Source organism: Aquarana catesbeiana, linkage group LG01, assembly GCF_042186555.1.
Source record: "Aquarana catesbeiana isolate 2022-GZ linkage group LG01, ASM4218655v1, whole genome shotgun sequence".
NCBI classification, from domain to species: Eukaryota; Metazoa; Chordata; class Amphibia; order Anura; family Ranidae; genus Aquarana; species Aquarana catesbeiana.
Window position 1 is genome coordinate 480,192,209 of NC_133324.1, and position 22,493 is coordinate 480,214,701.

The 22,493-nt window shown below is 44.5% G+C and overlaps 1 protein-coding gene across 1 annotated transcript in view; it reads right to left on the reverse strand.

Moving 5' to 3' along the window:
* Positions 1 to 22,493, reverse strand: part of ZCCHC7 (zinc finger CCHC-type containing 7) — a 298,818-nt gene that overhangs the window by 1,632 nt on the left and 274,693 nt on the right. Inside the window, exons 7-8 of the mRNA XM_073591705.1 lie at positions 15,493 to 15,588; positions 7,804 to 7,921 (exon numbers count right to left, since the gene is read on the reverse strand). Coding sequence (XP_073447806.1) covers positions 7,804 to 7,921; positions 15,493 to 15,588 — 214 coding nt within the window. The remainder of the gene's footprint in view (positions 1 to 7,803; positions 7,922 to 15,492; positions 15,589 to 22,493) is intronic.

Genomic DNA, 22,493 nt, shown 5'->3' on the forward strand with positions numbered 1-22,493 from the left:
TGCATGGTGAAGGAGGCCTATAGAATAGGTAGGCAAGATTGAGGCTAGTGGAGAAGGAACATCCTTCCATCAGAAGCCGCCTCAATGTATTCATTAAGGAAACTTCCAGAGAAAAGTTCACTTTTGAAGGGCAAGCACAATTGGCACGTTTCACAAGGACGTTCTGCCCACCAGGCTTTTAGTCATAAGATTTTATGAATATGCACAGGAAGTAGGAGGAAGTTTGCTAGTGATTTCTCTTGTCCAGTTTGTCATAGTCTCAGCAATAGCTGGTTGCAGTGCTGGATCTGATAAGGCAAAGAGGGATTCAAAAAAGTCTCCAGAGTGAGGCCTATCAAGTGAATCCTTAAAGGAGGGAATACCATCAATGGAAACAGGTAGAGAGGTCCAGAGTGGGAGCAGTCTATCTCTTCTTAAAGGATAACCAAAGCTTTTTTTTTTTTTAAACAACAAACATGTCATACTTACCTCCTCTTCTAGGGCCCCTCAGCGGTGCTCCTGACTCCTCCTCTTCTCTAGTGCCCCATTGGAGAAGCGTCTATTGACACAGACAGCAGGACTCGGCCCCGCGTCATTGAATTTGATTGACAGCAGCGGGAGCCAATTGCTGCGCTGCTATCAATCGATCCAATCAGGACCCCAATGCATAGAGTGCATTAAGGTGAAAAACCACGAGGGTTTACAACCCCTTTAAACTCCCCTTCCATGGTATACACGGCATCAAAATTATCAGATGGGAAGATTAATTCGAGTTGCGCCAAATATAGAAGGCCCACTCGGCTTGATCAAGAGAATGTGGGCTTTCTTGGAACTGCCTTCTTTTTCATGCTCGGAATAATATGTGAGGGATAAACAACACTAGGTGTATCCATCCAGCAAATGCATTGTTTCAATCAATGAGTCCACAGTTAGAGTCCCCCTTACATTCTGCAAATGAAAGTGAACTAAGCATTTTAGGTTGTAACGTCTGAAGATAATCGGGGTGGAGAGGCAGAAGAGCGTTGACGAGTGTTATTACCTGCCGATCCCAGAAGTGGCAATAGGATTTTGGATAGATCAGATATATTCTGCTATGGTCAAACAGGCCACATGTTGTGCTTCTGTCAAGGAGCCTAATTTATACATTTAAAGGGGTGTCGGTGTTAAACCATGCTCCAGAACTGCTATCAACCTAAGGGGTACTTGGAGAAATCTTTGCAGTTGGTCCCAAGTGCTCTATCTTCTGAGTGCCTGTTATCCACCATGGCTAAGTAAAGCTCTTCCCCTGTGGGGTACTCACGAAATGGAGGCAAATTGAGTGGGTTTAGCATGTCCAGTATTGAGGAATTTCAATGACCCAGGAGCGAACTGGGTCACTGTGGCTGTGAACCAGGCAACAGGTGAGAAGGTAAACAATCAGCTTGCGTTGTCAGCAGAAATGGCGGAAGGAAGTGTGCAGTTTGGAGTTATTTGAGCACTACAGCACTAAATGGAGAGTTACTTCTGGTCATTAAGTGGAAGAAAAGACTGGAAATTTTAAATAGGTAATGATTATAATAATATTACCTATAAGAGTAAGTGAGACAATAAAAAAGGGAAAACTTTAGAGTATAGATTACCCCATAACCTGTGGCCTTTCAGACTGCTTGTGTGCTTACCACTGTGGTATGTCTTATAGAATGAGGATATAGTGTATTATCTACTACATATCCAAATAATATTACAACTAGTCATGTACTGTATAACCACAAACCAATATTTAAAAAGGTATAGGGAAACCCTCTCTTACCTTATCAGTGTTGCTGGTCCCATCAAGGGTCCAGGCTCCATCTGTCAAAGCAGACATACCCTCAAAAGGGGGCTTCGGGGTCTGGGTACAATAGGAACGGACCACAGTCCTGTACCTTTTAATTAGTAAAGCAACCCTGAGGCTAACATAGTCAATGCACCACGTACCAAAGCAAGCACAGAATGAAGGATCCAGTGCTTGAAGCAAACATTATAGGCTGGCCCCACTGTTGCGGGGTGTTGGAATGTTTCCCAAGATGCACATTGCAGGTAACTGATCTGGAAACTGCCAAGGAGCCATGAGTTAATAAACATTTGGATCTGGATAGAAGTGCTGGTTGAATAAAAGGAGGAAAACTGACGAATAGAAAAAAAACACTTCTCCAGCACCTAAGGATGGTAGCAAAAAAGCAGAAGTCTAATGGAGTGGGTGGGGTTGAATGGGTGCAATAGGTGGGGTTATATGGGTACAGTGGGGAGGTAGTTCCCAGCAAAGCTTTTCCGGTGTCTAATCATCTGAAGGTAGCAACATATAAGCCATGGTCTATGAATCAACTTCTATGTGCTGTATTATGCGATTCAGTATTTATCCTTGATCAATGCGTCCCATAATCACCTATCTATACCTGTTAATGGCTTCTTTTTGAGAAGATGTTACCCTGTGTACTTATGTGCCACCTGAAGAGGCTCTTTTTTGAATTAGGAGTGAAGCACATTAACTAATACACTGCACATAGACAAAAAATAAATGAGAACTTCACCAAGTGCCACTACACTGACCCTATAATTATAATGCATTTTCCTCTGATTTTGTTTGCATTAGCTGATTATAGAGAAATATTCATTATGATATTTGAGGGCCCAACTGCGTGCTGCAGACAGATCTCTATAGGAAAAGGCTAGTTGTTGGGTTCAGTTTACTCAGTAATATACCATAATTTGAGATATGTAAATGAGCAAACTCTGGGGCAGTCATCCTGATCCTGGATTTGCGGTTTACTGGAGACCAAGAAAAACAGGCTAACAGTCAAGTCTGAACTCCTCAACTGTGTACTTGATCCTGGTTAGTGACTTATTAAAGTGAACCTGTGCTTTGTTTATGCAGGGCAATCCAACAGGTCAACTTTATTGGCAGCACTACCAGCTGCCTGCATTGTCTCCCTTTTGCTACCCAGCTACTTCATTTGGTCATCAGCAGCGAAGTCAGGAAGCCCTCTGTCTTAGCTCTGAGTTGTGATCTGTCCGCCTCCATGAAACTGTACAGGGTGCCTAAGTGGAGAATTTGCATCATGTGAGAGGAAGAGAAGTGAGTCACTTGTTTCCCATACCTGGGAGTAATAGGTATTGTTTTCGCCACCCTGCTGGGTAGGGAAGAGAATATATGCAACTGATGGAGCTGCCATTACCCTGAACCTGCTTTTCCCCAACATAGGCAAAGCCCAGGTTCACATTTAAAATGAATACTGGGGAAAAAAAAACTCCTCTTGCAGTGGGGCACCCCCTGCCCTGCAAGGGTTAAATGCTTGTTTATGCCTAGGGGACTAGGAAATGGGACTTCTATTTACCCTGTCCCCCTAATCCACCCCCCCGATGGACCAGGTCCTGCAGCTGCTTACTCACACTGTTGCAGTCTCCAAGTACAATGCAGGGCCAATAACCCTATATTGTACATAACAGCATCAAGGAACCGTCCACAGAACTGCTGCTGGAGCGAGGGATTAGGCACATGGAGCGAGGGATTAGGGACATGCTTTTCCTTCCCCCGACATAAATGGGCATTAACTTTTGCAAGGTGAGTTTGTTTTCCCCTGGAGATAGGCTTTAAAGAGGTAGGAATCAGGGTGACAGGCCAGAAATTAGCATGTTTTAAAAACACAAGAATGGCAGCTCCCCTATTTCGACCTTCATCTTTTTACAAAATACACTGTTTATTGCTGCATTTTGTTTTCAGGTAAATTGCATAAACTTTACCAGAGGCAAGAGATTTGGGAGCACTGGATTTATCCATACTTATTTAGAAAGTGATAGGAATCGCAAGGCTTTTCTACGTTGAAATTTGATCAAAAGCCAAGCAAATAACATGGAAAGAGTTTCAGTGCATTCTGTTACTGGGGCTTGACAAATCCTGGTACCAGGTCAACAATGCAAACATTTTGAACTTGGTTATGTCAGCCCATTGTACCAGATTTTTTTGTATTAAAGCCGAACTTACAAAACGGCCCTTGCAGTTGGGCTCCTGCTGAACCACAAGGATTAAATGCTTGTTTTTGTCTAGGGTGTATTAAAAAAATCAGTTTTATTTACCTTATGCCCTCACTCCCCCAGCAGATAGCGTTTTCTTCTTCCCTTGGATGCTCTGGGCTGTGGGTGGACCCTTGGCATCTTCAGCTACAATGCAGGACTGCTGGTCCTGAAATGTATTTGATGACATCATAGAATGACCTATGGATGGGGCACTGAAAAGAAGCAGCTTCGGGGACCCATTATATGGAGAGGAGGAACCATGCTGGACCAAGGGTTACGGGGTAAGTAAAACTAATTTTTTAAGCTACCCTAGACAAACAAGTGTTTAATCCTTGCTATGCAAGGGGAGCCCCGTTGCAGGGGTAGTTTTTTTGAAATTTCCCTGGAGTTCAGCTTTAATTGAAAATTTCATGATGGTAAAGACTTGCAACACAACCCATGTTTGTAAATAATAAAAAATGCTTTTCCATTTCATTTGCAGACATTTAAATGACTTCCTGTTCCAACAATGGTTTAAATAATCCTCCAGAATTCTTGTTATTGCTTGTACGATTGGCTCACTGCTTTTCCCAAAAGTCTGCACTGACATTTCTGCATCTCCAGGTAAAAGGTGTTTAATTTTTAGTCAGACACTCTCAAAGGGTCAGGTCAGATGAGTGATTTTGTAGGAGCAGTTCCTTGCCACTACAAATAGATATTCCAAGTAATTAAATATTCCTGATCTGTGTCTGTTGTACCATGTATTTGAGGTACAAAATATCCTGTTCTCTTTGTATTTCATCCTTTGTGTGAAATACCTGGTAATCCTGCCAGTCCCTAAGCTCATCCATCTCAGCGTGGTCAGTTTTATGGCTGTGCTAGGAAAACAGCCTGCCTGTCCTCCAATGGTCACACTTAAGGCCCGTACACACAATCTGACTTTTTGACAACAAACATGCAAATTAGCTGTTTTAAGGCAACATCCGATCGTGTGTACGATCCATCAGACAAACTTTTTCGGTTTTCATCAGACTTTTGTTGGCTGTGCGAACTCACAAACTTTCCGGCAACAAAAGTCCGATGGAGCAAACTCCGATCGTGTGTACACAAAACCATCGGACTGTTGTACAAACTACAAACACGCATGCTCAGAACCAATGCAAAAGATCAGACAATACAGAAGTTGACCAAAGGGTGGCGCTGGAGAATTGAACGTCTTCTTTTTGAAGTGTCGTCAGTACGTTGAAACGTCACTACGTTCGTGTTTGTTGCTGAAAAAGTCCTGCCGTGTGTATGCTTAGTTTACGACCAACGCCCTTTGTAAAAAAAATCCACGGGAAAGTTTGTACAAAGTCCGATCGTATGTATGAGTCTTTAGACAGCCAACTGAACAGTTAGACTGAGACGGCCCCCTGCACAACCATTCATTGGGAAGATCAGTATACTGCTGCCTCTCCACCCCCCACCTCTCTAAGCCCCTTATGAAGTTGGGAACAGAGGTTATGTGATCACTTAAAGCAGAGTCCCAGCGTTTCATTTTGTTTTTTAACACTCCCCCCCAATGTTGCTTCCACCTAATCCTATATCAAGTGGCATTATTATTTAATGTAGTTTTTTAAAATGTTATTTTAAAACACTTAGCAGTTCCCACCCCCCGGGTGCATTCCCATCCTGGTTGTGGGGAAGCCGAAGCCCACTGATATATCCTTCCGGGATATGGTGCTGTTGGATACCCAGCATGCACCTCCCGATTGCACACTTGCGCATAAACAACAGCGATGCAACAAGCAGAAGTAGAGGATAACAACAAAAAAGAAATTTGCACTGCAGAAGGAAAAACCCCAATGAGAATACAGGAAGTGATCTTGAACGCAGGGGGGGTGGGGGTTGGTTGGATTGGGGGAAGTTGATAAAAAAACCTGGAACTCTGCTTTAATAAAAAAAGAAATAAAAGTATTTATATATTTTTTTATGTATACACAAATATTTTGTCTTTCATTTCTATTTAAAGCTGAATAGGTTATTTTACAAAGTAGTGGTTCACAAATACTTTAACTGCGATTTGTAGCTAGTAGCATAATTGCTATAGTTGCTGGCAATATGTTGCTAAAAGAAGATTTTTCACAGCTACAATTCAAACTCATGCTACATCATTACATTAAATATAGGAAACTTCTTTGCTACTAAAAGTAACTAAAGATGAGTAATAAAATGCTTAAAATAGATGGCAGCTGCTTAACACAATTAGTATTCCCACATAAACTATGAAAAAAACAATATATAAATGTGAAGGTAGCGCTTCATGTTAATATATTGTTTGTTACATTAGTGTTTGCTGGTACAAATCACCCTGCTGCAGCCAAGCCATATAAGTGAAAGCAGAGTTTGTCACTGACACGAAACACTGCCCAAACTCAATCGCTGAGCTAAAAATCGCCGTGAAATTTGTGAGTTGGCTATGATTTCCCTAGCAAGAAATCACTTAAAATACTCTGCAAATATGGCAGCCCATACATTAGTCAGTTTTTTTTTCTTTTCATTGAACAAGCGGGTTGAACAAAAAATAAAAACTGACCCGATTCCCCAATCCACACATTCAAGGTGGATAGGGTAATCCTCCCTGCTGAGCTAATGTATTCTGACAGCGGGGTGACTTCCTCACCATCAGAATACACAGATCAGCATTGCAGGCTATAGTCCGAGCAGGGAAAATCTGACAGGGCGCTTGTACAGAAGCCGATTGGCAGTGTCTTTTGTACAATCATAGTGCCCATACATGGACTGAAATTTGGCCTGTCCCTGCTGAACTGGTTGAATTTCGATACATGTATGGCCAGCTTAAGTCACCTTTCTGACATGGCCCAAGGACTTTTCCACTAATAAAGGCATACATTACAATGGCGATTTCACCAGGTGGCTATAAATAACGAAGATATACAATTCTACTCAGAATTCTGCTTTAGAAAGAACATAAAACTTAAAGCATGTCATTTTTTTTAGGGTACCTAGTTTTGACACGTACCCAGCTCCCACTTCTGCCCGTACCACCTAGGCGGCGACTCCTCTCCCCCTCCCTCCCTGCAATCTTCTGGGACATGTCACAGGTCCCAGAAGATTGCGTGGCCATTCAGGACAGCGCAGCGCGACTCGCACATGCACAGTGCGCACCCGGCTGTGAAGCCGCAAGCTGTCATAGCCGGGTGCCCACACTAGTGATGCTGGCACAGAGGAGAGGAGGGGGAGAGATCCGAGGCTTCGGGTGGCCGCATCGCTGGACCGTGGGACAGGTGAGTGTGTTTATTAAAAGTCAGCAGCTACACTTTTTGTAGCTGCTGACTTTTAATAAACTGAAAAACAAGTGGAACTCCGCTTTAGTACATAAAAATAAACTTCTTCACAGTACACAAAGGGTATGATTTAAAAAAAAAAAATAAAAAATTAGTAAAATCCCTAAACAACTGGCGTTTCACTCTGATTTTGCATCCTTGCTTCATGGCTGTAGCCTGACTGTTATAAGCAACGTTCAGGAGGACTTATAATACAGGTTTATGTCAGCAGAAGCGGCTACTGTCGTGACCAGCAAAGACCTCTGTCAATGGCCCTATAGAAAACAAAAGCTATAATCAGGTGTAATCACATTGCACTAAAGTAAAAAGAGGACACAAAAGAACATTACCAGGGAGCCAGCCTTGGAAAGCAGCTGCAAAGCTTTATATGAGAAATTTAGTTTACAGAATTTTCATTTAATTTTAACTACTGAAAAAAACTATATGTATTCCTTTTAGATCTGAAATATGCAGAAATGCAGAGTACCTTCACATTTGTGTCTTGCTCGCTGGTTTCTTTTTCGGATGTCATAGTCCTCATCATAGGTAAATATAAGCTCACAGCTTGGGTGAACTGAGCTGTACATACGCCTTTCTCTGCATTCCTGTAAAGTTTATAGATATAACTTGCTATTTAATATAGAAAATGAATAGTTACATAAAAATTGAACTTTAACTTTTGTGAACGGAATATTGCCCTAAATACATAAGGTGTGATTTTCAGCCCCCCTGAACTGTGCATGATGTGATTCTGTAACAAAGCATTACAAGTACCGTATTTATCGGCGTATAACACACACTTTTTTCCCCTTAAAATCAGGGGAAAATCGTGGGTGCGTGTTATACGGCGATCCCCCTCTGTCTGTGAGCAAGAGGAGCTCCGCCGACATGGACCGAGCCGAGTGTACTGTGTACTCGGCTCCGTTTGCAGTCACGCCCAGTCCCACCTCCTAGCAATTACGTCCCGCCATTGGACCGGTGTTGTGTCCATCATAGGAGCTGGGTCAAGGGGCGGGACGGGGGCGTGACTGCGAGCGGAGCCGAGTACACAGTACACTCGGCTCTGCTCGCTCTAGGTCGGCGGCGAGAGGAGCCGAATATCTCGGCAGGGGCAAATTTAAAAACCAAACATGCTGCAGTTTTGGGCAAGGCTGCAGACAGAAACTAGGCAAGGCTGCAGATGGAGGCTGCAGGTGGACAATGGGCAAGGCTGCAGGTGGAGACTGGGCAAGGCTGCAGGTGGAGACTGGACAAGGCTGCAGGTGGAGACTGGACAAGGCTGCAGGTGGAGACTGGACAAGGCTGCAGGTGGAGACTGGACAAGGCTGCAGGTGGAGACTGGACAAGGCTGCAGGTGGAGACTGGACAAGGCTGCAGGTGGAGACTGGACAAGGCTGCAGGTGGAGACTGGACAAGGCTGCAGGTGGAGACTGGACAAGGCTGCAGGTGGAGACTGGACAAGGCTGCAGGTGGAGACTGGACAAGGCTGCAGGTGGAGACTGGACAAGGCTGCAGGTGGAGACTGGACAAGGCTGCAGGTGGAGACTGGACAAGGCTGCAGGTGGAGACTGGACAAGGCTGCAGGTGGAGACTGGACAAGGCTGCAGGTGGAGACTGGACAAGGCTGCAGGTGGAGACTGGACAAGGCTGCAGGTGGAGACTGGACAAGGCTGCAGGTGGAGACTGGACAAGGCTGCAGGTGGAGACTGGACAAGGCTGCAGGTGGAGACTGGACAAGGCTGCAGGTGGAGACTGGACAAGGCTGCAGGTGGACACTGGACAAGGCTGCAGGTGGACACTGGACAAGGCTGCAGGTGGACACTGGACAAGGCTGCAGGTGGACACTGGACAAGGCTGCAGGTGGACACTGGACAAGGCTGCAGGTGGACACTGGACAAGGCTGCAGGTGGACACTGGACAAGGCTGCAGGTGGACACTGGACAAGGCTGCAGGTGGACACTGGACAAGGCTGCAGGTGGACACTGGACAAGGCTGCAGGTGAACACTGGACAAGGCTGCAGATGGTCGCTGTGCAAGGCTGCATTGATGGGCATTTAAAATGTAAGTTTTTTTTCCTTAAACTTCCCTCCTGCACTTGGGGTGCGTGTTATACGCCAGCGCGTGTTATACGCTGATAAATACGGTATTTGTAACTTTCTGTAGTTTTGGCTACAGTAAGGAAGGGTTAAAACCCCAGTTAGGTTTTTATGGCTGTCTGTGTCCCCACTGGGAAAAGTCACCCCTATTTATCCTGGTGACCACTGTCGCTCAGAGAAAGTTATAGGAAATCCTATATGTTATAGTTGTCTGAGCTAAAGATATTTTTTTTCCTACTCCATCCAAAACATACAAAAAAAGAAGTTTGGGCTATATGTAAACTATAACCACTTGTCACACTCCCACAGTACTTTTACTGCACACTAGGGCATGCAGCGGCACACTCACATGCACTGGTGACAGTATGTAAAAAAAATTGTGATAAAACATTACAACTTAAAAAAACTCAGTACATCATAATTGATCAATTTTCAAATATATAGTGGGTATAGCAGAATCACCACCCTTTAAAATCAAATTTTGTTGCTTTGCAGCCTGTAATGAAGACAGAAACAGTTTTTGTTTCATCCAGCTGTATTTACCCAGTGCAAAGTATAACATCCAAGTGAAAGATATAACACCAACATGTCAGAAAAAAAAAATCAAAAACAGAATCACTGAGTTGGAAAAAGGATCACCCTCTTGTCAGTATTTTGTTGAACCACCTTTTCCCAGTTGTCTTCCAGGACAGCCCTTGAGAGATGGAGTCCCTCCCATCGACCCAGGAAACACACTGCCAAACAGTTCAAAAGGCGGTCCCTCAGGTCCCTGGTCAGTCATTTGTGTTTCCTCCGTCGGAGGAACATGTTGCCAGGAACCAGGAGAAGGACTCTATCTCCCAGGGGCTGCCTGAGGGGAGCGGAGCCGCACAGGGGGACCGGGTCCTATCCAGCGGCACCAATTAGTCCTACCTTAAAATCTTGGGGCTCGGGTACCGTCCAGCTGACTAGGAGCAGACCCGCTACCCCCCTCTTTCCAGTGCCGAGGTGTGCCAGGGACAGGTCGGCTCAGGTTCCCCCCAGGAGCAGTGCAGATGGTTTCTTCCATCACACAGCTCTTTGCTACAATAGCGGTGGAGGTCGGAGACGCCGAGCGTCATTTCTGGCGGAACCGCGTCATCCTGTGTGCCGAGACTTCCGGTTACGGGTCTCTACAGGCACAAGAAGGAGGGGAAAGGCCACGCTGAGGCCTACAAGTCCCGACCAGCTATACCGGACTAACGGCGGGACCCGGAGCATGAGGGGGACCATGGAGGCTACTTCCCAGGACACTCCGGTGGAGGCAGGCACCAGCCAAACCCAGGTAGGCTGCTGGGCAAGCCCTTACTGTGTTTTTTTCTGGGGTTCGGTTGTAAGGCTGGGATTTGTAGTACCCCATGGTGGTGGTTACCTCACAGTCCCGGGTGGATGCAGTGGTGGTTGCAGCACAGGTGTTTTTTTATGAGAGTTAAAGAGGTTTTCTGATGCTAAAATAGTTTATTCTTTATTTTAGGGTAAGGAAGCTCCAAGGGAAGACAAGTCAGGCCGCAAAAAATGCCCTAATTGTGGAAATAAGTTGTCCTCAGGCTCTAACAAAGCCTTATGCAAGCAGTGTATTGCAGGCTTACTTAAAACAGAGGCAGACTCTCCCTTGGCAAAATTCTTTGGCTCCTTTAAGGATGAAATGGCATCAACCTTTAAATCTCTCCGCGACTTAATCGCAGATGTAGGCACGTCTGCTTCCACCAGTAAAGCAGCTGCGATTTCCTCCTCACCATGCCTTACAACACCCAGCTCTGGGGAGCCCCGTACAGTCAGGGAGCATAGCCCCGTGTTAGTTAGCCCTGAATCCTCTGATGCAGATTCAGATGAGGATCAGGCTGTAGCTAATAAAGCCGCAAAATACAAGCTGTCTCTGGAGGATGTAGACGAGCTGTTGAGCGCTATTTATGATACGCTGGAAATTGATGAGGAAGAAACTCAATTGACCAGACATGATAAAATGTATGAGGCTCTGGGGAAAAAGAAAGCTAAGGTATTCCCTATACATAATGTGCTTTCTGACCTTGTCCGCAAGGAATGGGCCGAGCCAGACAAAAAGGTCTTCTTCCCAAATTCCCTAAAAAGGAGATTCCCCTTTGATTAGAGCCCAGAGGCGGTCTGGAATAAAAATCCTAAACTAGATGCCCCTCTGTCCAAAGTGTCAAAACAGTCTGACCTTGCTTTTGAGGATATGGGTCATTTAAAGGACCCAATGGACAGGAAAACAGACATAGTCTTAAAGGGGGCCTGGGATGCTTCTATGGCAGGTTTAAAACCAGCTCTGGCCACTTCTTGTGTTGCCAGGAATCTGGAGTTCTGGTTAGCCCAACTGGAAGAGCATTTAAAGGCAGGCACGCCTAGGGGGGAGATCTTAAAAACCTTCCCTATGCTTTTTAAGGCAACAAGTTTCATCTCGGACGCCTCCACTGATGCCATAAAATTTACGGCTAAAACAGCGGCGCTTTCTGTCACAGCCAGGAGGTCAGTCTGGATGAAAACTTGGGGGGGAGACACGGCGTCTAAAACACGCTTGTGCAGTGTCCCCTTTACAGGAGACTTAGTCTTCGGGCCTGAACTAGATACTGCCTTGGAAAGAACGGCGGATAAAAAGAAAACCTTTCCCATTAAAAAGAAAAATTTTCAAAGAAAATTTTTTCGTCCCTCAAAGGAACCCTCCAAGTCAGAGAAGGAGTTCAAACCCAAAAAGGATTGGACAGGACAAAAAGGGAAAGGGGGCATACTTTTTAACCGCCCCAATTCAAACCCTAAACCCCAGTGACATCAGGGTCCCGGTAGGAGGAAGGTTAGTGAACTTTCTCCCACAGTGGGAAAAGATAACCTCAAACGAGTTTGTCTTGAACATTATAAAAAGAGGGTATGCGCTGGAGTTTCACAGAGAGCCACCCTCAAAGTTTCTTGTGACAAAACTTCCAAGACACTCAGAAAAGGCCAAGGCCTTACCTCTGTTAATAGGGGAAATGGTGGATCAAGAGGTATTGACACCAGTCCCTATTCAGGAACAGGGGGACGGTTTTTACTCACACATTTTTGTGGTAAAAAAGCCGTCCGGGAGATTCAGACTAATCATGAACCTCCGACCTCTGAACCGCTCCTTCCGATACAAAAAATTCCGGATGGAATCCATCTACTCAATAAGGTGTTCATGGCTACCCTGGATTTAGGGGACGCCTATCTGCATTTCCCAATAAGGAAGGAATGCCAGAAATTTCTTCGGATGGCAATTCAGATAGACACCAAAGTTTATCATTTCCAGTGCAGAGCACTTCCTTTCGGACTGTCGTCCTCCCCGAGAATCTTTACCAAGATTCTCGGGGAGGCATTAGTTCCGTTAAGACTACAGTCAGTCACGATTATTCCATATCTAGACGACTTACTCCTCACGGCCCATTCGGAGAAGCAACTTCGTTGGGACCTAGAGTTGACACAGCTCAACCTGAGGCAGTTGGGGTGGATAGTCAGTCTGGAAAAGTCCAAGACTACCCCAACACAGGAAATTTTGTACTTGGGGTACAAGATCCTGTCAGTAGAGCAGAGGATATTCCTGCCAGAAGAGAAGATATTGAATCTACACCACAGAATGTCTTTTCTTCAAAGCAGCGCCAAGTGTACAGTGAGGGAGGTGATGTCGGTCTTAGGACTGATGACAGCAGCCATTCCAGCTGTACAATGGGCCAGGTTCCACCAAAGAGACCTTCAGAGGTTTCTGTTGGAACAATTAAAAGACAGGGATCTGGAAGAAGAGATTACAATCCCCACCAGAGTAAAGTGCTCCCTCTGGTGGCGGAAAGACTCAGAATTTGAACAAAGGGGTTCTCTGGATCTCTCCTGTCACATCCATACTAACTACGGATGCGAGCAGATGGGGCTGGGGAGCCCACCTCAACTCAGATTGGGCACAAGGCAGGTGGACGGCAGAGGAAAAGCTCCTCTCATCCAATTGGAAGGAGCTAACAGCTGTCCTCAGGGCTCTGTTATTCTTTCAGAATACAATACAAGGTCATCATCTACAGGTCCGTTCAGACAATATGACGGCTGTAGCTTATATAAACATGCAAAGGGGGCACCAGAAGTGATCGACTAATGCTGGTGGCCAATCGCATGTTTCAATGGGCAGAATCCAATCTGGCATCCATCTCTGCAGTTCACCTGAAAGGGGAGCTCAACAACACGGCAGATTTCTTGAGTCGACAACGAGTGTCGAATCAGGAATGGTCGCTACACCCGGAAGTGTTCAAATACATAGCAGCTTACTGGGGAAAACCTGTGGCGGACCTGTTTGCAAACAAGGAGAATGCAAAAGTTCCAAATTTTTGCTCGCTACACCCAGGAGATCAGCCCTGGGCAGTAGACGCCTTACAGACCCCATGGACCTTCAGTTTAGCGTATGCGTTTCCTCCGCTTCACCTCATCCCGAGGGTTTTAACGAAGTTTCTAGTAGAGGAAACGTGTCTAATCTTAGTGGCACCGTTTTGGCCCCATTTAACAGCTGGTTGAACAGCCGAGGTGAGGTAAACACGGATACAGCAAATATCCTGCAGTTTCTCCAGGAAGGGATAGACAAAGGGCTAACTCCTAGTACTATTAAGGTCCAGATAGCGGCCTTAAGTGTGTACTTAGAGAAAAGGTTGCAAGAAGACCCTTTCATTGCTAGGTTCTGTAAAAGCAATCTCCAGACGCAAACCAGTTAGAGTTAACATCGCCCCATCCTGGGATCTATCAGTCGTTCTAAAGGCATTTTTGGGGTCACCTTTTGAACCTATCTCAGAGGCCTCTCTAAGACTAGTCACTTTCAAGACAGTACTACTTGTGGCAATCACTTCAGCACGCAGAGTTAGTGAAATCCAAGCTCTCTCTGTCAGAGCCCTTCCTCCAAATTCTGGAAGACAGAGTCATCCTAAAGACAGACCCTGGGTTCTTACCAAAAGTGGCATCTAATTTCCATAGGTCACAAGATATTGTCTCCCTTCTTTCTGTCAGAAGGCTTCAAACGAGAAAGAAAGGCGTTTTCATTTATTAGATGTGAGGAGGTGTATCCTAGAGTATCTTAGGGTAACCAATCCATTCAGAATCTCAGATTCACTTTTTGTTCTTTTTTCCGGACAACGTAAGGGGCAAAAAGCTTCTAAAGTCACCATAGCTAGGTGGATTAGGCTAGCTATAGCAGAGGGCTATAAGACAGTAAACAAAGATCCTCCTGGGGGTATTAAAGCCCACTCCACAAGGGCATTATCAACATCCTGGGCAGAAAGAGCTGGTGCCACCCCGGAGCAAATATGTAAAGCAGCCACGTGGTCAAGCTTTTCCACCTTTACAAGGCATTATCGACTAGACTTAATGTCCAGTCAGGATCAGGCTTTTGGGAGAAAAGTTCTCCAAGCCGTGGTCCCCCCCTAATCTGGTGAGTACTTGGGGATCCTCTCAAGGGCTGTCCTGGAAGACAACTGGGGAAAACTGGAGTTAGACTTACCGGTAACTCCTTTTCCAGTGGTCTTCCAGGACAGCACGATCCCACCCCTTTTTTGGATTATATGAATGTACCAACATTATTACCTGTTATGGTTATGTTTTTTTTTTACAATTCCATCCTTCGGTTCTTGGTGAATGACTGACCAGGGACCTGAGGGACCGCCTTTTGAACTGTTTGGCAATGTGTTTCCTGGGTCGATGGGAGGGACTCCATCTCTCAAGGGCTGTCCTGGAAGACCACTGGAAAAGGAGTTACTGGTAAGTCTAACTCCAGTTTTTGCTTTAATTACTGCCTTTAGTCTGTTGGGATATGTCTCTACTAATTTTGTAATATTTGCCCACTCTACTTTGCAGAACTGCTCAGAATCACTCTGAGGACATAGACAGGGATAAAAACTTGATAGGAAGTTTACTCTTCCCCACTCACAAAACGGAAAAAAAATCTGCCTTTTACATACACTTAAATAAATTTGCCATCACTTTAGGCTTTTAGTTCCAGCACTTTTTAGTTGAGTATATCTACATTACATTTTGTAAAATTGTAAAAATTAGAAATACTGAGAAACACTCACATAGCCACAATGACCTCTCCTGCCACAGTTATAGCAGTAAACAATACTCTTTTGGCTGGAGGCAGACTTGGATATCTTAATTCGGCCCAATTTCACCTACAATAAAAAAAATACATACATGAAAAAATTAATAAAAAACAGATATTTACATAAATGATTTACATTAAAACATGTAACATACAGTTTACTTAATTTAAAGTGGTTCTAAAGGCTCAAGGATTCTTACCTTAATGCATTCTACACATTAAGTAAAAAAACCTACTGGGTGCAGCTCCACCCCCTTTATACTTATAAAAGCAGCAGCTCTCCCAGGTCTCTCTCTCCTCAATGGCTCCCGCTGCAGTCAATCACAGCCAGGGAGCCAATGAGGAGAGAGCTGGGGGTAGGGCCGAGCCACGCTCTTGGGGGCAATCGGGAGGGGGTAGGAGCCAGGTCTGTCAACAGGGTACCCAAAAAGAAGGGGATAAGGCAAGTATAACAGGCTTGTTATTTATAAAAAAAAAAAAAAAAAAAGAGAGAATCACTTCAACAGCAATGGTAATATACTGAGAGGGTGTTGTCAAATTTAATTCTGGACTGCTGACTACAACTTCTGAAAACATTTGCAGTTTACCTACATTGTAGACACAATTAAGCAGTGGGAATTGGCATGCGCTATAGTGGCACAGTGCTACTTTTGAGCCCCAGAGGGGAGAATATATAATTGAAGATGCAATATTACATTATATTTGTGTTAATATGTAAAAAGAGGGAAAAAAAACAAAAAACAAAAAACTTTGTATAGTATGGGCTGTGAATAAATGAAAAAAATTGTTTGTAGACAATACGGCAAATTCTGAGCATCAGCTATGATCTTAAAGCAAAACTTCGCCCAAAAGGGGACGTTGCACCCCCCACTATTTAAAAAACTTAGGGAGGATCTTCGTTGCTGGGCAGATTATTCCCTCTCATGGTTTGGCAGAGTCAACTCAATAAGAATGATGTTCCTACTTAGGCTCCTTTACTATTTTAGAACTCTACCGGTGGCAGTCCCGAAGGGAGACATGCAGTGTCTGCAGGCTGAAGTCCTGCACTTCGTGTGGGGTAACAAGGGGCCTCGGATACAAAAACAAACGCTTTATTCACCTAAACCTATGGGTGGGCTTGGTCTTCCCAATCTACAGGCATATTTTCAAGCAGCCCAGATTGCCCAGCTAGCTTATACCACTGCTAAAGGCTCAGTCCCCCTATGGGTCTCCATCGAAGCACTCTCATGCCATTCCTTTGCTATAGGATTCTTAATGTGGCTTTCTAGTCATTTACGCCCCACTTTAATCACATTCTTTAGCAATCTGGGACAGAACACGCCACTGCAGTCCTTTATCATCCCCACATACACCACTAGCTCCCATCTTTTGTAATCCGGAGTTTCCACCTGGCCTGACTCCACGACTGTTCCAGTGGTGGCTTAATAAGGAGTTACTATGAATCGGCGACTTCCTTAATGGAGATCAGATTAGGATTTTCAATCTAATAAATTCTGTAACGGGGGTAAACATTCGCAGATCTCCAGAAGCCGTTTTTTCCAAACTACCTGATGAAACGCCCCAAAAAAAATCAGTAAAGTTGATCACTTATATATTATTGGCAGCGAGAGTTACGATTTCTAGGCATTGGAGACAGTCGGCAATCCCTCTTGACCAGGTTAAAAGTAAACTCAACTGGATCATGATTAACGATAAACTCACCTATATACTCTGTAATAACACCAAGAAATTTAACATGGTGTGGGATCCGTGGATCGATTATATCTTGACTCCGTAGGGAAATCCGGGTTGACCCTCTCCTTCTCCCCCCCCCCTTCCTTTTTTTTTCCTCTTCCTTTCCTTCCTTCTTCTGGTTCTTATATGTACAAAACAGATGATTGCCCATGGGGCCTTACTTAGTAGTGGGCCCCGGGATAGTCTCAGGACTCACAACCAGAATTCCCTGTGATTGCGGGTCTCTGCCATTCACAGTGTGTGGCGGGGTTCCGGATTATGGGGGGAAAATATTCCTCAGTCCCATTGGTATTTAGATACATATCGTACATTTTGCGTTCTATGATAATGGTAGAGGACAGATATGTATGTTGACCGTATTTTCTGTACATCTGTATTGCTAAGTTGACCATCTAAGAAATCGACTTTGTTCTATTGATGTGTCTGTTTACTTTGAAATGTATTTCTTTTTTTTTTCAATAAAAATATTTAAATACAAAAGGGGACCTTCCGCTTTTCTGTCTCTACCCCACCTTCCCTATCACTTTTGGATACAGTTGACAAGTACCCGCTCCCACTTCCTAGATGCCTAGGCGAGCCAAGTGGAAGTTCGGTCCCCCACATTTTTGCCCGCAGCCTTCTGAGACACGTCACAGGTCCCAGAAGGCTGCAGGACCATTCACAAAGTGCAGCGAGAAGCCAGCTACGAAGCCACATGGAGTCACAGCCGTCTTCCCTTAGTACACATGCCAGCGTGGGGAACCAAAGACTGGTGCAGAATCAGCCCGGGGATGACGGCGTTGGATCCTTGAACAGTAAGTATCCTTTTTATTAAAAGTCAGCAGCTACAGCATTTGTAGCTGCTGTCTTTGAATTCTTTTCATACAGCCTAAAGATCCTCTTTAACTAATGGTTATCGCCAGTGTTACTCATTGCCTTCTGTGTCTCCCAGAGCTTTCTTATTTGTCTAGTTAGGTGCAGCCAAATTAAAGAATGGAGGAACTAGTTATGACAGACAGGGTTGTAAATTTATGGGCATGGTTACCAGAAAGGATATTATCAAACATTGTACCATTTTTAAAAACACAGCCATCTTAAACACACGTAAAATTGAACTCTATTAAAAAAAAAAAAAAAAAAAGAAAGAAGGAAAGAAAGAAAAAGGATAATAGAGCTATGTTGTAAGTTATTTGCAAAAGAAGACAATGAATATGGATTTGCTGAAATAACTGAAAGATCAAATCACAAAATGAATACCAAAATCCATAAAACCAATACTCATATAGAACAATGCTTTATTCTGCTATGATGTAAATGCTTCTTAATAGCACCAATACCTCTGTATTCCTTATAAAGTACAGTGAGCACATGGAATGCATTTCATTTTCAGTGGTTTCTAAGCAGCTTTGGCAAAATCAGGTATTTTAAGCAGCTAATATGAACAAGAACTTTACATACAGGTATGCAGGGCCATCTTTAATATTGATTGGACCCTGGGCAAAAATGTTCTTGGGGGGGCCCCCCTAGAGTTGCCACCTCATCCCTTTAAACCCAAACACCTTTGAATTACACAGGTTCTGAGGCTAATTAAATGCAGATAAGGCACCAACGGAGTTTAATTACCACCTTAATCAACCACAGAACCTGTGTAATTACTATGTGTTCGGGTTTAAAGGGATGAGGTGGCAACCATAGCCCCCCCCCCCCCCAACAATTTTGCTCTCCACCTGCTCTGAGACATACACATACATACAATAAATAGCAACTGGACTCAAAATCAGTTTACTGTATCAGATCAGGCGACGATTGTGATTGGTTGACAGAGGTTACAGTATAGCATTACCGCTTACTGACTGATTGCTAGAGGATACAGCACACATTATGGCTCACTGATTATTTGCTAGAGGTTACAGCACACCATCTCCTCACTGCCTGCACACCATGGACTGTGGTGGTGAGCGGACCATTAATAGACAGAAGATAGACTCCTAGGGATCATAGAACTCCTGAGATCAGTGGCAGTGCTGGGGGGAGGGGAGGGTGTGATCAATGGCAATGCTGATTTTTTTTTTTTTTTACTGACTACCAATATAAAGAGTTTCAACACTGGCCACCAATGTAATAGGGGTTTACAATGACCACTAATGTAACCACCAACGTACATGAACATACACACTGGCCACTAGTGTGAAAGGATTCTACACCAAGCCCCAATGTAATGAGTAGATTTACACTGACCAATGTAACTTAGACATGTAGCCTGCGTTCACATGTGTGTGTTGGGAACACATGCAAAATCGCTTTCCTGACATCACAGAAATGTGCTGCTTTTTAGCAGATACACAGCAGTGCCTCTGCACCCCCAAACCTCCCCCATCTTCTCCACTCAAACCCTCCCCCCCTTTAACTCTACTTGCCTCCTCTGGTCATCTTTGCACCCACCTTCCTTACCTCTATACATCCCCTCCTTGCTCACCTATGCACCCCAAACTAATACCTTCTCTGCCTACTTCTGCACACCCCACACTACCATCCTCCCCCACTAATTTGCTTACCTATGCAGGACAGGCTGATGTTAGGCTTAATGAGCACAGTTGCAGGCAGGACTTTCAAGCATGCCCCTCCCCAGTGGGCAGCATTCAGGTAATCATGGATATGACCTCAGGGGAGGCTCGATATGCATAAGAATTCTATCTTTATTTACATATCAATGCTGCCGGACACTGCTATTTACATAGAAATGCCATCACTATTTACATATAAATGCCGGTTATTTACATGTAAACACAGGGTCTGCAGGTGAGTCATCCGTACACAATAGGGCAGAGCTGGGCAGCATTAGTAGCAGCACTTCACACTGAGATATCAGGACACAGTACGGGACTAAAACTTCAAGGGAATTTAAACCAGGATAATTGGCAAGTATGAGGCAGCTGCTTTGGACCCCACAGCAATGCAGGGCCCAGGGCAGCTGCCCCTTTTGCCCTGCCTTAAAGACTGCCCTGCAGGTATGGCATGAATATATAAAGACAATTTAAGCATACTGGTTGATATTTATAATATAATTTATAAGGAAATAATGTAGAAAAGTATTTTCCATATGTTTCACATGACATCTTTATTTCATAGGGTTTTTAATAATCAGAAAAGTCCTCCAGGGTTGTGTATTCCAATGTCCATCACCATTCACTGAGGATGAGGTAGAAGTGGAGAAAGGAAGATGGGACTCAGTCTGACAGGATAAACTCTATAAGTAGGGACCCTTACCAGAGCTGGTGGACCTCCTTAAGAGCAGAGTCAAACACACAAGCAGACAGAGCCCTCTGCGGGGACAGGGATGTCTTCGGATACCTCTGAACCCTCGGCGTCTTAAATGTTGAACAACGAACGCTTCAGCAATATACGGAAAGAGTCCGGCAGGTAAACGCTCCGATCTCTCCACTGGGGCTTGTATAGTCAGATCCCAGGTGAGTGAAGACATAATATACCCAGTGACCAGTCCTCCATCAAGAGTTTAGGCGTTTACACGTCAAAAACATCAGAGGGATCTCATTGTTAAAAGGTATCAGTCAGGAGAAGGTTACAAAAGAATTTCAAGGCATTAGATATACCATGGAACACGGTGAAGATAGTCATCAAATGGAGAAAATGTGGCACAACAGTGACATTACTAAGAACTGGACGTCTCCCCAAAATTGATGGAAAGACGAGAAGAAAACTGGTCAGTGACCAGTCCTCCATCAAGAGTTTAGGAGTTTACACTTCATCCTTCCCAGCTCCCTAGTGGGAATGGAAGGTTTCTGAGAGAGAGGTTGAGAGTGAAAACTTCTGTCAGCTGGAATGGGGATGTAGCTGTGTTTAGAATTAAGCAATCACATTCAAATTCATGTTAAATAGGAGTCAGTACACACCTGCCATCATTTAAACTGCCTCTGATTAACCTCAAATAAAGTTCAGCTGTTCTAGTAGGTCTCTCCTGACATCTTCTTAGTCGCATCCTACAGCAAAAGCCATGGACCGCAGAAAGCTTCCAAAACATCAGAGGGATCTCATTGTTAAAAGGCAGCAGTCAGGAGAAGGTTACAAAAGAATTTCAAGTCATTAGATATACCATGGAACACAGTGAAGATAGTCATCAAATGGAGAAAATGTGGCACAACAGTGACATTACCAAGAACTGGATGTCCCTCCAAAATTGATGGAAAGACGAGAAGAAAACTGGTCAGGGAGGCTGCCAAGAGGGCTACAGCAACATTAATGAAGCTGCGGGAATATCTGGCAAGTACTGGCTGTGTGGTACATGTGACAACAATCTCCCGTATTCTTCATATGTCTAGGCTATGGGGTAGAGTTGCAAGACCAACCCCTGAGTTGGATGTGTGGCACCTCTCTGGATAAATATTTATCAAAAATACTTTGATCTTGTCCAAACGATCCCATTTGCTTTACTTTCGACTTTTTTTCTTCTCGTCAGTCCTTGATGCGTACATTTCTATGGATCTTCTCCAAACCAGGAATAGGCCTTACCCATCTTATGAAACCAAAACGCACTGGAGGAATAGGCCTTCCTAATTTTAAAATATAACACCAAGCATGTTTTTCTTGAGAAAAACATCCAAGCCCGGGTAAATTTTGCAAAAACACATCTGAAGTCTCCCAAAAGCATGTGGGAAAATGTGTTATGGTCTGATGAAACCAAGGTTGAACTTTTTGGCCATGATTCCAAAAGATCTGTTTGGCGCAAAAATCACACTGCACAGTACCAAAAGAACACCATACCTACATTGAAACATGGTGGTGGCAGCACCATGCTTTGGGGCCGTTTTTCTTCAGCTGGAACAGGGGCCTTTGTCAAGGTAGAGGGAATTATGAACAGTTCCAAATACCAGTCAGTATTGGCACAAAACCTTCAGGCTTCTGCTAGAAATCTGAATATGAAGAGGAACCTCATCTTTCAGCATGACAACGACCCAAAGCACACATCCAAATCAACAAAGGAATGGCTTCATCAGAAGAAGATTAAAGTTTTGGAATGGCCCAGCCAGAACCCAGACCAGAATCCGATTAAAAATCTGTGGGGTGATAGGCGCATGCGCGGACTCCTCCAAGATGGCTGCTTAAGCCCGGAGCGCCGCACTGCCTTAACCACCCGGCGCACATAGCGGGGGATCCGGGACCCCGGGAGCCACGAGACCCACCTCATCTGCCGGCGGAATAGCTGGGGAGCAAGCCCATGCCGGTGGGAGCGACCAGGAGAGGTCT